Raw genomic sequence first — 16,958 nt, 5'->3', positions numbered from 1 at the left:
AGTATGGACAAATGTGGCCCTGACATGGTGGGCCTCGCGGTGGGCCAAGGGGGTAACTCCTTAAAGTACATCCTAGGGCCAGCCGCCACAATGCAAGACATGCCCATCCCACCTTCCACCAGACTTCCCTCCCCACTGCCCCCCCCAGAGACTCCCTAAATAAAGAGAACCCCTCGAGACCCTCAAAATAAGAGATCCCCCACAGACAAGAGACCCATGTCTGGAAGCTAGAGAGCAATCCAGACAGAGGCAGTGAAAAAATTTACTGTTGTAACACTCACCTGGGCAATATATCTGCTGGCTCAGACACAGGAAGCACCACATGTCCATTCCTAAAAAGGGAAACCAGTCAGCTATGTTTAAACCCCTCAGATCCTTGAGCTGCAAGCCATTCATTCATTCCCCTTCTTAGTCTGTGATTGACAGCTTCCACACACTTAACTGTCAGCTTTGCTTCATTCATCTCCCTTCATGGATGAGTAAATCTGAAGTGCTGTAACCACAATGTGTACAAACATTAGCCACTTCAAAGAGAGGGTGGCCAACCTTGGGACCTCGCTATCGGGTGGCCCACTCAAAATCGTGGCCCGATAGCGGGATTCCCTCGGGAATCCCTCGCAATCCTCACCGTGCATAAATTTGCATGGCTCAGGATTGGGAATTGTTTCCTGATCTGGGCGCGCAAATCAGTTGCAATTCAGGTCCGGTGGAAGAACATAATGTCCTAAACGGAGAAGCTCGCCCCCATGTCTCCCACCGCTGCATCACCCTCGCAGTCCCCACTGTCTCATGCCACACTATTTCTGTTTCAAGACCTCTGGAAGGTTTTTTCAGTCTCAGCCAATAACAGAGATTTGCAACATCTGCACAAGCACACAAGCCAGAGCTTCCAGAACAGCTCAATCCCATAGCACTGATCCTGTGCTTCGAAAAGGCCAACTGTTGAACAGTCTGTTTTGATTGACAGAAAGAATTTCCGAGAAAAAGATAAACAGATCCAAGTTACATCTCATTGCATTTTTCTTCTCTTCAGAACTCACGCATTTGGAAGAGACATTCTCAAATGGAATTTTCATTTTTGCTGCCCTGCGGTTTTTGCTAAGTACTGGTTTAAAGGCTGCTAATGCACTGCACATGGCAGCTTTGGGATGTAGATCCAGGTTTATTTGCCTCTTTAATCAAGTGATGTGAATGGGGTTGAATGTTTTACTGCCAATTTAAATACAGTAGTTATGTAATTGATCAATTATTAAATATATTTTCCATATACATATATAAAAGAACCTAATAATGCTAGTTTACAAAGTGAAACTTCTTTTTTCAGCTCCAGAAATTCTTGAAGGGAAGGCAGTTGTTCCCGAGACAGATATCTGGGCAGTTGGTGTGCTGACCTTTACAATGTGAGTTGGTTGCATTTATATCTCTGACTTTACACATTACATTTAGTTATCTGTACAATCGTCCCACCCTCACTCAATGCCATTGGTAAAAGAACAAACTCAGTATGAAAATGTGTTTTTTCATCACAAGGACCAGAGAATTTACAAGAGAATGATAGTGTAGTGATAATGGTACTGGATTAGTGATTATGGTACTGGATCAGCAACCTATCAGTATTCACTTCGGATCCCACCATCCTAAACTGTGAACTGGAATTCAATAAATCTGGTCATTTGTGAGCTGACTGTAAAAGTTCTTGGATGATTGTAACAGCCCAACAGATACTAGGTGTCCTTGATATGTATGTCCCTGTCAGGCAGGGAAGAGATGGTCGAGTGAGGGAACCATGGTTGACAAGAGAGGTTGAATGTCTTGTTAAGAGGAAGAAGGAGACTTATGTAAGGCTGAAGAAACAAGGTTCAGACAGGGTGCTAGAGGGATACAAGATAGCCAGGAGGGAACTGAAGAAAGGGATTAGGAGAGCTCAGAGAGGGCATGAAAAATCTTTGGCGGGTAGGATCAAAGAAAACCCCAAGGCCTTTTACACATATGTGAGAAATATGAGAATGACTAGAGTGGGAGTAGGTCCGATCAAGGACAGTAACGGGAAATTGTGTATAGAGTCTGAAGAGATAGGAGAGGTCTTGAACGAGTACTTTTCTTCAGTATTTACAAATGAGAGGGGCCATATTGTTGGAGAGGACAGTGTGAAACAGACTGGTAAGCTCGAGGAGATACTTGTTAGGAAGGAAGATGTGTTGGGCATTTTGAAAAACTTGAGGATAGGCAAGTATCCCGGGCCTGACGGGATATACCTAAGGATTCTATAGGAAGCAAGAGATGAAATTGCAGAGCCATTGGCAATGATCTTTTCGTCCCCACTGTCAACAGGGGTGGTACCAGGGGATTGGAGAGTGGCGAATGTCGTGCCCCTGTTCAAAAAAGGGAATCGGGATAACCCTGGGAATTACAGGCCAGTTAGTCTTACTTCGGTGGTAGGCAAAGTAATGGAAAGGGTACTGAGGGATAGGATTTCTGAGCATCTGGAAAGACACTGCTTGATTCAATAAGACTTGTGAGGCAAGACCTACCCCTCACAAATCCGTGCTGACCAGTCGTGGATAGTCAGCACGGATTTGTGAGGGGTAGGTCTTGCCTTGCAAGTCTTATTGAATTCTTTGAGGAGGTGACCAAGCACGTGGATGAAGGTAAAGCAGTGGATGTAGTGTACATGGATTTTAGTAAGGCATTTGATAAGGTTCCCCATGGTAGGACTATGCAGAAAGTAAGGAGGCATGGGATAGTGGGAAATTTGGCCAGTTGGATAACGAACTGGCTAACCGACAGAAGTCAGAGAGTGGTGGTAGATGGCAAATATTCAGCCTGGCGCCCAGTTACCAGTGGCGTACCACATGGATCAGTTCTGGGTCCTCTGCTGTTTGTGATTTTCATTAATGACTTGGATGAGGGAGTTGAAGGGTGGGTCAGTAAATTTGCAGATGATATGAAGATTGGTGGAGTTGTGAATAGTGAGGAGGGCTGTTGTCGGCTGCAAAGAGCCATAGATAGGATGCAGAGCTGGGCTGAGAAGTGGCAGATGGAGTTTAACCCTGAAAAGTGTGAGGGTGTCCATTTTGGAAGGACAAATATGAATGCGGAATACTGGGTTAACGGTAAGGTTCTTGGCAATGTGGAGGAGCAGAGAGATCTTGGGGTCTATGTTCATAGACCTTTGAAAGTTGCCACTCAAGTGGATAGAGCTGTGAAGAAGGCCTATGGTGTGCTAGTGTTCATTAGCAGAGGGATTGAATTTAAGAGCCGTGAGGTGATGATGCAGCTGTACAAAACCTTGGTAAGGTCACATTTGGAGTACTGTGTGCAGTTCTGGTCGCCTCATTTTAGGAAGGATGTGGAAGCTTTGTAAAAGGTGCAAAGGAGATTTACCAGGATGTTGCCTAGAATGGAGAGTAGGTCTTACGAGGAAAGGTTGAGGGTGCTAGGCCTTTACTCATTAGAATGGAGAAGGATGAGCGGCGACTTGATAGAGGTTTATAAGATGATCAAGGGAATAGATAGAGTAGACAATCAGAGACTTTCTCCCCGGTTGGAACAAACCATTACAAGGGGACATATATTTAAGGTGAATGGTGGAAGATATAGGGGGGATGTCAGAGGTAGGTTCTTTACCCAGAGAGTAGTGGGGGCATGGAATGCACTGCCTGTGGAAGTAGTTGAGTCGGAAACATTAGGGACCGTCAAGCGGCTACTGGATAGGTACATGGATTACGGTAGAATGATGGGGTGTAGATTAATTTGTTCTTAATCTAGGACAAAAGTTCGGCACAACATAGTGGGCCGAAGGGCCCGTTCTGTGCTGTATTTTTCTATGTTCTATGTCTGTGTGGATTTCCTTCAGCTGGTCCGGTTTCCTCCCACAGTCCAAAGATGTGCGGTTTAAATTGCCCCTTAGTATCCAATAGGTTGTGTGGGGTTACTGGGTTTTAGGAATAGGGTGGGGCGCTTTCAGAGCGTCGGTGCAGACTCGATGGGTCAAATGGCCTCCTTCTGCACTATAGGGATTCTGATTCTATGTGCTTGCTTTTGAAGGAGGCTCTACCGCATTTTTAATCTGGTTGCACCAGGTGCAGTTATTCTGGCCAATCTTCTCCCAGGATTCAAGGTCGATAAAACAAAAATCTCTATCCTAAGCAAAACCATTTGTGCGTCCTTATTGCGCTTCCTCTGATTACCATTAAAGCGGCAGAGCACAGGGACATTACACACGTTCTCAGCATCACTGAATAACTGCATTTATTGTTGCATCTTTTCGTTGGTCATCCGTGCAAGAATTTCCCATTAACATTCATTCTTCTGGATAAAGTGTGTTTCTATGCCTTTTAAAAATTAGTAAGAAGTCTCACAACACCAGGTTAAAGTCTAACAGGTTTATTTGGAATCACTAGCTTTTGGAGCGCAGCTCCTTCATCAGATGAGGAAGGAGCAGTTCTCTGGAAGCTCGTGATTCCAGATAATCCTGCTAGACTTTAACCTGTTGTCAGACTTCTTACTGTGCCCACCCCAGACCAACGTTGGCATCTCCCATCATTTTTTGAATTAGTCCCCAGTAAAGTTCAGATGATTGTTTTTTTTTGTTTGTTTTTAATTTTTTTTTTATTCTGCTTTTTCACATTTTCTCCCACATTTACATTTACCCATCAACAATAAACAATAATCAACAAGATATGTCAATCCCCATAATAACAACGATCCCATCCGCCCACCAACCCCCAAACCTCAACCCGCATGTTTACATAAACAAATGACAAAAAGGAATCAGGGATTACCTGTAGTCACCCTTAATCTACACAGCTCTCCACCCCCCCACGTCCCCGTCCCCCCAACCAACGCCATCCAACCTCTAAGAGAGTACCGTACATGATACCCCAAAGTTGTAAACCCCCCCCCCCCCCAAGTCTCCAGCTCCTCCCGTCCACTGACTCTTGTAAAACTCCTCCTCCCAACCTCGGTTCCCTCCCCCAACCTCGGTTCCCTCCCCCCAACTTTCCACCCCGGCTAGTCCACTCGGACCCTGTTCTGCCAGGCTCTGATGGTCGCAGCCCCTCCCCCCACCTCACTCCCGTTCACTGGCCGGCTTAAACCGGCCAGCGTGGAGGCCCCCGCCCGGGTCCCTTTCCCCCTTGCCCGGCCCTAGGAAAGCCCAAAGATCCCCTTTTAGCACACAAACCCCGCATATCCACCTACACCCCAAAGAGCCCTCCTTTCGAGTGAAAGGTCCGTCCCTTCCCTTGTCCAAATATATGCAACATTGGCTCCTTTAGCCTCTACACCCGCGCGCAGTGATACAAAAAAGAAGAAAATACAGTCATGAGGTTACATTGGCACATGACCATTCCTCAATTTGTCAGTTCTGCCTCAGTCCTTCTGCCGTCGCAAACTCCTCCGCTGCTTCCGCCGTTCCAAAATAAAAGTCCCTGAGCTTGTAAGTCACCCTCAGCTTCGCTGGATATACAATGCCGCACTGCACCTTGCCAATGTACAGTGCCCTCATCACCCGGTTGAAGGCAGCCCGCCTCCTCGCCAGCTCCACCGTAAAGTCCTGGTATACACGTATACTAGCTCCAGCCCACTGCACCACCCGCTTCTGCTTGGCCCAGCTCAAGACCTTCTCCTTCACTCTGTACTTACGGAAGCACAGAGTCACTGCCCTTGGCGGCTCACTCGCCTTTGGTACAGGCCTCCACGACCGATGAGCCCGATCCAGTTCATGTCGGGAGGGGTCCTCCCCCTCCCCCAGTAGTTTTGCCAGCATCGCGGCAAAATACTCAAGTCGGCTTCGGTCCTTCAACTCCTTCGGGCAGCCCCACGACCCTCAAATTCTGTCGACTGGATCTGTTTTCCAGATCTTCCATTTTTCCTCGCAGATTCTTGTTCGTGTCCATCACCTTCCGCATCTCCTTCCCCATCGAGGCAAGTTGATCACCGTGCTGCAATACCGTCTCCTCCACTTCCTTCAGCGCCTCCCCTTGCTCTCGCACCTCCGCCACTGCGCTCGCCACCTCTGTCCTCGCCGGGGAAACCGCCTCCTCCACCAGCACACTCAAAACCTCCCTCATCCCCTTCCTCACCGTCTCCATGCATTTCTCAATCTGCGCCAACTGCTTTTGGAATTCCGCAGCCATCACCTTGGTTATTTCTTCAGCCGTAAGCACTGCGGCCTCCCCTGGTGCTCCAGCCACCTTTTTCTTTGTTGACCCCGCGGTGACCTTTCCACTCTCCAACGGACTTTCAGCCGCTTTTTTCCCAGCCGTTTTCTTGGTGTTTTTCGACATCCTTCTTCTCCTTGCGCCGTCTCCCGACTTTTACTGCCGTCGCTGGCCCTAGGACCGGGCGTTACGCCCCGAAAATGCCGTTCCCAAACGGGAGCCCTCCAATTTGCGGCTGCCTCCCGCCCGCCGTCACCGGAAGTCCAGATGATTGTTTTTAGTGAGTAGAATTTTTTTTTTTTTAAATTTAGTGAGTAGAATTTTTTTTTTTAAATTCTGCTGATTTAAGGTATTTATCCATTTCTGGTCCCATACCAAGAACAAGGTTAGAATTTCTGACCACCGTGTGTAGTGACCAGAATAAATCATTTCATGTGAATTCTTCACTTCAGAATTGAGCGAAGTCATAAGATTATTTTTTTAGAAATATTGATGCGACCACATTTTCTGATACACTTGTACTATCACTACATAGAGCAACCTGGGGATTCATTTTGGGGCCGATTAGGTTCCTGCAACAAAGGGAGACTCCCCATACTTCTCCAGTTGTCAATGAATTTCTAACCTCAAGGAGAGTACAGAAGCACAAACCAGGTGGGTTTCCAAGAGGCTAAGTCACCTGGGGCAGCTTTCCCCACCACCCATTCACAACCTTGGGCAGCGGGACATTTTATTGTCCTTTCAAGCAATGCACTGGGTGGTGGGAAGGGGGGGGGGGGGGGGGGGGTGAGCAACAAAATAAATAAGTTATGAAAAGATTACCAGAGACAGCATTTCCTTTCTTTTGTAGGTTGAGTGCAGATTGCCCCTTTAGGTCTGATAAAGATTGTGACAAAGAGAAGAATATAAGGAAAGGAAAAATCAAACTGGGAAGATGTTACGCTGGCCTTTCACAAGGTGCAGTTTCGTTTCTGAAGAATACATTATGCCTTAATCCAGGGTGAGTGTTCCATTTTTCTTGCTCCGAGTCATTATGTTGTAGATTTTACGACCTGGTTCTTTGACCACACAGACACATTCTTGTAAATCTAACCAATAACTTTTACTTAGACAAGGGCTGGTTTTCCTACTGACAGCGAGGTAATGATACCCTTGACTGTCAGCCTGAGAAGAACAAAGGGTTATAATATACATGCAGTATTTATACAGATCTGGATAAATGCAAGTTGTTCCTTTTGCCATGCTTGTGACAATCACAAGATAGTTACACAATTTACACAGAACTGATCAAAATAGATGTGATTACAAATTTACAAAATGCAGTAATAACCACATTGAGAAAAGGAACAAAGTTTGACCTAATGAGATTACAATTTCAACCCGTTAAGTATTCAGGTAAACTAGAACAATGGTCACAGCTGCTTGATCTAATGGGATTACAATTTTAACCCATTGACCCTTAGTTAACAGATATGCTCCCACAATAAGAACATAAGGAAAAGGAGAAGACTGTTTAGGCCGTCAAATCTGCTCCACTATTCAGTATGATCATGGCTGACCGTGATCCTCAACTTTTCTTTCCAACGCCTCTTTCCTACCCTCTCTGCATATCTCGCGATTCCCTGAGTGTTCAAAATCTGTCAATCCTAGCCTTAAATATATTCAGTGATGAAGCATTCACAACTCTCAAAGGTTGAAAATTCCAAAGATTCACGACCCTTTGAGTGAAGAAATTTCTCCTCATCACAGTCCTAAACGATGTTAAGTTCCTGGACCAAACCCCAACATTTGTTAGGATACCAGATAAGGACACCACACACCTATTTTAAATTGGTAAAACTGTGAGGAGTGATTCCCCTGAGAAATAGGGATATGTTCTATTAAAGCAAATTTTATTATTAGCACAGGATTAAACAACATTAACATCACAGAAAATAGCCTACAATTAAACAATTCCTAACAATAAAAATAAATACTTTAACTTCTAACTGATACCTTCTCTATCTCCAATTAACCAAAGCCGATCACAGGTCAAAAGACACTTAGAAATAAAGTTAGTAAACATAAGGATACTTATTCACCTCTGGAAAGACTGCTTGGAAAGAGAGGGAGAAAACATTTCAGACACTAGCTGCAAGTCTTGGCTGGATTCTCCAATTTTGAGGCTATGTCCGGAGGATCCGTGGCGTTTTGCGTGGGAAAAATTGGCACCGCCCCAGCACCGATCCTCTGACCGGTGAGGGGCTACGAGCTGCTCACCGCATGCTCAAGGGCATGCGGTGAGTTAAATTCCCAGCCTCCACGAAATAAACGGCCGGAGAATTGCCGGGTTTGTGGCCGCGCATATGCACGGAGACAACATGCAGCGGTCACGCTGTACAACATGGCGCCGGCCGTGCGCGGACCCGACCTGCCAGATAGTGCCTCCCTGGACACCCCCCTCGCCCCATGACTACCCCCCACCAGTCTCCCCAGCCATCTCAAAAGCCACCCCTACCAGCAGCACGACTCCCATCTGACTGTGGAGGCGCTGGACACAGTCTGGAGCTGCCACGCTGGGTTCGCGACTCCCGTCTGACTGTGGCGGCGCTGGACAGAGTCCGCAGCTGCCACACCGGGATCCTGACCGCTGAGACCACATGTCAACCGCGCGGCCGGAAACTCGGCCCATTGGGGACGGAGCATCGGGGGGTCCTTCAGGTGATGACCTGGGACCATCCCAAGGGCATGCGGTGAGCGGTGCGATGACGCCGTTTTGTAGGGGGCAGAGCATGCGCAACCTTCGTAAAGCAGGTGCCTTCCCTGATGCGTAAAAATGGATTCTCCGCCCGATCAGCGATTACAAAATTGCGTGGGGAAACGGTGAATCCTGCCCATGTTCTCCCACCGGAGCTGAATTGCACCAGTTTTACAATCCAGTACAATGCAGTCATAAAGCGGAATACAATTCAGTGTTCCACGGCATGCAAATTTATGCATGGCTCGAGTATGAGGGATTCCCAGGGAATCCCGTTATCGGGCCTCCACCTTGAGCAGGCAGTCGATGGCAAGGTCCTGTGGCCAGTCACACCCGCCCATACCACAAATTGGCCCTGAATTCCCCCCCCCCCCCCCCCAATAAAGTCCATTCATAGCTGTGCAGCACTCTTATTTCAAACTCAACCGGCAAATTTCATTGAAACCTAACTCAAAATGTACCTTTCTGGCAGCACGGTGGCACAGTGGTTAGCACTGCTGTCTCACCGAGCTGAGGTCCCAGGTTCAATCCTGGCTTTGGGTCACTGTCCATGTGGAGTTTGCACATTCTCCCCGTGTTTGCGTGGGTTTCGCCCCCATAACCCAAAGATGTGCAGGGTAGGTGGATTGGCCACGCTAAATTGTCCCTTTATTGGAAAAATGAATTGGGCACTCAAAATCTAATCTAATCAAAAGGACTCAAATGCAGTAACTTTTATAAGGTGCCACTGAATTGTATATATTAAAAATAATTAACTGTATATTAGAATTGTTGGTACAAAAATTCTGATTCGAAAAGTCAGAATGTTACATAAGGACATCTTGGAGAATTAATGTTAGCCATCAATTAATGTTATGATCCTTTGTCCAACCTAAGAGATGAAATCACTGGGCCTCTGACAGAAATCTTTGTGTCCTCATTGGCCACAGGCGAGATCCCAGAGGATTGGAGGATAGCAAAGATTCTCAGAGATAGGGGGCTGGATTCTCTGCAGCCCCACGCCAAAATCGCATTTGGCGCGGGGGCGGAGAATCGACTTTTGCACCCAAATAGGGCTCGCCGTCGCTCCCCCGCGAGTCACACCACGCGGCTGGGGACCATTGCCAGAGGCCCTCCCAGTGACACTCTGATCCCGACCAGCCGATTTCCCGACGGCGTGGTTCTAACCACGTCTTGCCAGTCGGAACTCCGCGAGGCAGCGATCGGGCGGCTCAGATCCGCGGGGCCGATCGGGGGGACCTTCTTTCTTACTGATGGTCCGCGGTCCGAGTCCGCCATGGCGCTCGGTGCGCATACGTGGACTCGGAACCGGAAGTGCGGTGGCCCGTACCCACAGCCAAAGCTGCGCGAAGCTCCCTGGGTCCCTGCTAGCCCCCTGAATTGCTCTATGTTTTTTTCAGGAAAGTCTAGAATAAAACGGGAGCATTTTTATGCTGGCGTAGGGCCATATCCCCATTTTTGGAGAATCCAGCCCAGGATCTGTGCACATTTGGTAGTGAATTGTTATATTAGCGACAGGCAGCATGGTTTTGTACAAGGAAGGTCATGTCTCACTAATCTAATTGAATTTTTGGATGTTGTCTACAGACTTTAGTAAAGCATTTGGTAAAGTCCCTCATGGCAAGCTGGTGCAAAAGATTAGATCACATGGGGTCAGGGGTGAACTCGCTGGATGGATCCAGAACTGGCTTGGCCATACAAGACAGAGGGTAGCAGGGAAGAGTGTTTTTCCGAATGGAGGTCTGTGACTGTGGTGTTCCGCAGGGATCAGTACTGGGACCTCTGCTCTTTATAATGTCTTGGAAGAAAACGTAGCGGGTCTGATTAGCAAGTTTGCAGATGATACTAAGATGGCAGGAGTTGCAGGTAGTGATGAAGATTGTCAGAGAATACAACAGGATATAGATAGGCTGCAAAATTGGGCAGAGAAATGGCAGATGGGATTTAACCTGGACAAATGCGAGGTGATGCATTTTGGTAGATCCAATTCAGGTGGGAGCAATTAAATAAATGGCAGAACCTTCAGGAGCATAGATACACAGAGATCTGGGCATGCAGGTCCATAGATCCTTAAAAGTGGCAGGCAACACAGGTGGAAATGGTGGTAAAGAAAGCATATGGCATGATTGCCTTCATAGGATGGGGTATTGAGTATAAAAGCTCGAAAATTATGTTAAACAGTTAAAAAGAACGTTGGTTAGGTCACATTTAGAATACTGTGTCCAATTCTGGTCACCGCACTACCAGAAGGTCATGGAGGCTTTGGAGAGAGTACAGAAAAGGTTTACCAGGACGTTGCCTGGTATGGAGGATATTAGCTATGAGGAGAGATTGAATAAACTGGGATTGTTCGCCCTAGAGACAGAAGCAGAGGGGCGACCTGATAGAAGTTTATAAAATTATTAGGGGTATAGATAGGGTGAACAATTGGAGGCTTTTTCCCAGGGCGGAATTGAAAATTACATGGGGGCACAAGTTCAAGGTGAGGGGGGGATGGATTCAATGGAAATGTGCGGGGGATTTTTTTTTTTTTTTTTTTTTTACACAGAGGGTGGTGGTGGTGACCTGGAATGCACTGTCAAGTGAGGTGGTTGAGGCAGATACGTTACCCTTTAAGACTTATCTGGATAGGCACATGAAAAGACGAGGTATAGATACAGGCGGTTGGTCTTGGTAGGACATGTGATCGGCGCAGGCTCGGAGAGCCGAAGGACCTGTTCCTGTGCTGTATTGTTCTTTGTTCATTGTTCCAAGGTAATCTCAGCTGGGACAGAAATTTACCATTGTGTAGAGTTTACACTCATGAAAACCTGTTAAAGACATCATCATGTTCATCTGTGAGGTCCTCCGCAGCTGGTAAATCTACCAATAGTGACTGTAAAATCCCACACGTGACAAACAGGTTTTGCGGGTGAAACAGAAGATGCCAGTGTATCTTGGATCAAGACTTAGAACTAACACCTTCAGGGGGGCACGAGAATTGGAGCAATGTGAAAGAAAAGGAATCAAGCACTTTTTTTTGTAAACTATGCAGATCACTCTTAATCTGCATATTGGCATGAGGTCAAATCAATGACATTGTTTTTTGTATATTTATTGTACATTATAGGGGAAGGCCATGTGCCTCGGAATGCCGCTCATTTTCATGGTTACAAGAGGACTCACATACAAAACTAAGAAACTCGACAGTTTCCTTTCAAACAATAAAGCTCAGGAATTACCTAAAGCAGCGTGAGAAACGGAGGGTGCTTCTATGTACAAAGCATGAAGTGGTGATACTCCAGTGACAAGGCAAAATGAGGAGGAACAAGAAATAAAATGAACATCCCATAATTGTATTTAATGGAGAGCTGTGCCAGTAAGGTTGATTTACAAGGATAAATTGTATTTCCACAATCTTGTGTCATTAAACATTTTGATAATCTGATCAGCAATGTTAATGCTTAAGAAAGCAATAATATTAGTGGTAACATTTGATATGTTAAATAATGTAAAGGCTTCAGAAAACAAATTCATTGCAAATGCCACACCATTACTGCAATTTCAGTTTTATGCGCCTGAACTAATAATCCAGACCAATGCGAGTTCAAATTCCACCAAAACAGATTGGAAATTTGTTTTAAAAAAAGTTGATAACAGTTACCATGACACTGTTGGATAGTCATTTGGTTCACTTTTAGTCCCACACCAATCTGGTTAACTCCCAGCAGTTCAAGGTGCAAGCCACTGCAACCTACCAGTGACGGCTACATCTTGAGAATTAATAGACTGAAAAAATGACAAAAATAATTAAATGTTTCATCCTCCGCAGCCACTTGGTCACCCTAGGTGTACCACAATGCTTTTTTGCTTGTTGATTCTCTCCTTGCTCTGGATATGTACAAAATGCTGCCCTCCCATACACATGATATGGGCTAGAATCAACAGTAGATGGAGCTACCAGATTGCTTCCATTGTGAGCCGATCAGGATGGGTCTGGTCATCAGTTCTCCGGTAATTCTAACCCATTCGATTAGAGGTACTCTGTAACTATCTTCTCAGCGTATCCTCGCAATTACATTTTGAAGTTTTGCCAGATTAAAACAGCCATAAATTTATTTTAAAAGCTACTGCCACAGGTCATGTTGCTCACACTGGAATTTTGGATAAAAGGATCACGTTTTCAAACTCACCAATATTAACTAACACTTTAAGGTTTGAGAAGGGATTCTGCATTAGTATTGCAATCTCAATTGATAGTATGGTGAGAGACTACCATAATTGAGAGTTTTTGATTTTATGCATTTCCTTTGCTTGTTTTAAGTTAATCCATCATGAAAGTTGACCTAACGCTTTAGAAATTATACAATTTGCAGGCAGAAATGCTTGATGGATATGTGCTACGATGATCCAAACATCTTTATGTAGAACTGAATCCAAAGGCACCATCAGTTTCAGAAAGCTAAATTCTAATGGATTTTAAATCAAGTCTCTAATCCGCATGGAATCTCAATATTCTAAGTGTGAAAATGTTTTAATAAAGTTTTGCTGTTCAAAAAGGAATCAATTTAAAATTATTACATTTGTGAAAGCTGTACATGAACTATCAAATAGCAAAGACACTTTAGCAATTTCAATTTATTGGTCGGACAGGAGCCTTATCTTTCCTGTCTGATACTGTGGACTACCAAGACTGGGGCTGCTCATCAGGTGTTGACTTTAAGTATGCCGAGCATGCATTCTCCAGGAATCAAACAGAAGAGACCGATGCTATATTGTTAATAATATGGAAAGAAGAATGAACTGTAATTTGGAGAGATCGTGTGTGATCATCAGAGGATCTAAAGGGAAAATACCACAACATCCACTTGTGCAGAAATTGCTAGCAGTATTATTAGTATTGCATAGCTGTATCCTAAACCTGTATAGCAACCATCATACTTGGTTTTGCAAACATATATGCTCTAAACTGTAGTCAGATTCACAACAATGATGCCGATCTGATTGTGTGGAAAAGTACTCAAGCTCAAAAAGCAGATATAGTATGCTCTGACCTCTGCCTCTACATCCAGCTCGAAAGGATTTAAAGTCCCATTTCACACCCTTACCCAAAACTAAAGTTCCAAAATCTATTTGCTGTTTACACCTGAATCAATTTCATCCATTAACAGATAGATGTTGCAGCCAGGTGCATCAAATACTTGAACTGCTGCGTAGGACATTGTCAGCACTCAATACTGCAAACAAGGCATCACCGTCAATGTAATCATTAACAAGCTGTTAATGAACATCAGGCATCTGGGCATGTACTTCATTAGAAAGCATCCCTCTGAGAAAACAAGAGACTAATCAGCACATCCTTCTTTCCCAATCCTTGTTCATTAAGCCTGCTCGCTAGTATTAATTTCTCTTGACCTGGAAAAATATGCAAGTTAATATTAATAACTTCAGATTTTTAACAGTCGCTCAGATTCTCTTTAATAGAAAATGCTGGCAATGCAGAATGGATGCAGTGGCATTTCTTGAGATGAGGGGAGTGGATTGGCACTCGGGGGTCCGATAGCTCTCAGAGCTAACGTTTAGAGTTTGGATGACTCTTCGCAGAACCCTTTGAATATCTTTCATTTCCTGACCTGCTGATTCCTGCACTGTCACCTTTTCAGGCTTCGATTTATTCCTGCCCATTTATTAACCTTCTGACTGGGAGGCAAGAGTGTCACCAACTGAACCAAGGCTAGCCACGAACCATTCAGTATATTTGAATAAGACACTGATTTCTTCCATTGGGCATTATCACATGTAAATACCATTTAGCTATTGCCTGTTCTTCAATAACGTAGGTTACAGGTCATTCTTATGTTTTCAGGAGTGTATGTGCGCAAGAGTTTCCTTCCTCCTCGGCTTTTAAAGTAGTTTGGTCTTCAATAATCTTCAAATCTATTGAAGGGTTCATGTACCTAAAACGTTGACTTGTCCATGTCTGTTCTCTCCTCAGATGCCTCTTGGCCAACCAAGAGCTTACTGTATACATATCTGCTTCATAACTGTGGTCACTGTCCTAACAATCTTCATAATAGAATAAACACAACAATCAAGCTTTTCTCATCCATTTTATTTAACCCCCAGAGACATTGGTAAATACAATAATTTTGCTTGCGAGGGGGAATTCAAAGTAAAAAATTCTGAAATATTTCCTCAATAAGATAATTCTTCTCTTCCTACTTCAATACAGTAAGTGCACGTTCACTAATGAGCCAATAACATTCATATACAAGCAAATTTCAAAAATTAAAGAAATTGTGGGACAGCATCAGCTTTCTTAAGTTACCTTTGTACAAGTCTACTTCATATTTCCACTGGTCCAACCATGATTATGTTTTCCTCTATTCAACATTACAAGATACAACAGTAATAGTGGCTTGTGTTTGGAGTGTCGCATTACTGTTGACTCTGGAGTTAAGTTTCCAGTATATACATTTTTTTTTAAAACAAGCTATAAAAACTGCGCACAAGTACTTTCTGCAAAGCATCACAGAAAGAGTATTCCTCATTATAGCAAGCAACAAAATCGGCAAAGCCATTGCTTTGTTTCAATTAAAAAGGACTCCCCAATATTTTTTAAATATTCATAGGACATGAGACGATAGCAAAAATTGGAATGCCAGTCAGCAATGACAGACCAACACAAAAATAAAGTTTTTTTTTTTAAAGCATGTTAGGATATTAAATAAATACATGGATGCTTTATTTAGAAATTTCCATTCTTCCTACTTTGCATACGTTGCCGAAATGGAATGTTAGAATTTCTGGTGGATTGGAGTTTGAAACTAGTTCAGTTCTGTAAGGCTGTCACCTTTTGAATTTCCTACAATAAAACAAGAGAAGACATAAGGAAGCAGTTTGTTTTAAATCACAAACAAATGAAGCATAACGCAAAGTACAATCTACTTTTACTGATCTGAACTGCTCTCGCAGCAACACTGAATTGGTTTCATGTTAATCTCCAGCAACTGCAGTCAGTTTTGCACCATTTCAAATAATTCCCGTTTTTTTTTTTTTAAAAACATCCTTCAGTTTCAGGCCCTTATTGTCTTTTCCTAAAGGCAGTAGTTAAAGTCATGCACAGCTCCATCACTCTCTTTCCCCACTGGAACTGAATTTTCTATCGCAATCTTTCCTCAACATGTTTGAATTTTAAAACTCCTTCTGTCCCTTAAGATCATAATTGCTGATTCCTCCCATTTCCCTTCTCCAATAGTCTGCCTATAAGTCAAGTCTTGAGTTTCCACATATCTTTCCAGGAGAGAAACGATCTGAGCACCAGGAGTGAATGCTTCAGATCACGAGTTTTAGCACCTGTTTTAAGAGATCTATCCCTCCCATTGCAAGTACCAGTAAATCACATTCCAACCCCAGCAGTCTTCTTGAATGCTTCACTGATAAAAAAAAATCTCCCTCTCAATAATTTGACACAAGGCCAACTATTCACTAAGGCTGGCCAGCCCAGAGTGCACTGACCAGGTTGCAATTGTCATAAATAAGATCTTCCAGAACCCAGAAGGCAAACGGTTCACAATATTTGCAATGCACAAAGTATTCTATTCGTAGAACAAAATCCACTTTATAAGTGCTGAAAATGAAATGATTAAAGTTGGAAAGACTCAGGATTAATTATTTTGGCATGTTGAAGCCCTGCATTCACCAACAGCATCAACAAAAATGGAACACCATCATCTCCAATTCACACCCCTCACTAAGATCCTAAAAAAGGACCAGATAATAATACTTCTTAGGAGAGAGGATTGCCACCGCTTTGGAGAACCTGCTTCTCTTTAAACAGTGTCATGGGATTGTTAACATCACTGAAGCACTGACAGTCCAACAGCAACAGCCCTCTCAGCCAGCACAGCAACGTGTCAGTTTGCACAAAATAGGGTTGAACCTAAAACCTTTGATCCAAACACTAGAATAAGTCAAACTCATCATTCACCATGTGGATTGTATCCAAATGTTTTCATTATTTCAAAGATGAGCATCAGTTCATTTTTCTGCTCCCATTGGTGGTAAATGGCCACATT

The 16,958-nt window shown here is 44.2% G+C and overlaps 2 protein-coding genes across 6 annotated transcripts in view; one reads left to right on the top strand and one right to left on the bottom strand.

The window, feature by feature from the left end:
* LOC140424765 (obscurin-like) overlaps positions 1-13,439 on the top strand; it is a 1,044,598-nt gene extending 1,031,159 nt beyond the window's left edge. Inside the window, 3 exon segments of the mRNA XM_072508149.1 lie at positions 1,325-1,400; positions 7,015-7,164; positions 12,011-13,439. Of these exon segments, the coding sequence (XP_072364250.1) occupies positions 1,325-1,400; positions 7,015-7,164; positions 12,011-12,188 (404 nt within the window). The 3' untranslated portion in view covers positions 12,189-13,439.
* Positions 13,440-14,977: 1,538 nt separating this feature from the next.
* The window catches only part of LOC140424766 (guanylate kinase-like), a 61,823-nt gene continuing 59,842 nt past the window's right edge, over positions 14,978-16,958 (bottom strand). For all 5 annotated transcript variants that reach the window (XM_072508151.1, XM_072508150.1, XM_072508154.1 and 2 more), the window contains one exon: positions 14,978-15,745. In XM_072508151.1, coding sequence (XP_072364252.1) covers positions 15,713-15,745 — 33 coding nt within the window. In that variant the 3' untranslated portion in view covers positions 14,978-15,712. The remainder of the gene's footprint in view (positions 15,746-16,958) is intronic.

The sequence above is a fragment of the Scyliorhinus torazame genome, chromosome 6 (genome assembly GCF_047496885.1).
Source record: "Scyliorhinus torazame isolate Kashiwa2021f chromosome 6, sScyTor2.1, whole genome shotgun sequence".
NCBI classification, from domain to species: Eukaryota; Metazoa; Chordata; class Chondrichthyes; order Carcharhiniformes; family Scyliorhinidae; genus Scyliorhinus; species Scyliorhinus torazame.
Note: the sequence above shows the minus strand (reverse complement) of the source record. Positions and strands in the feature narration are given on the sequence as shown.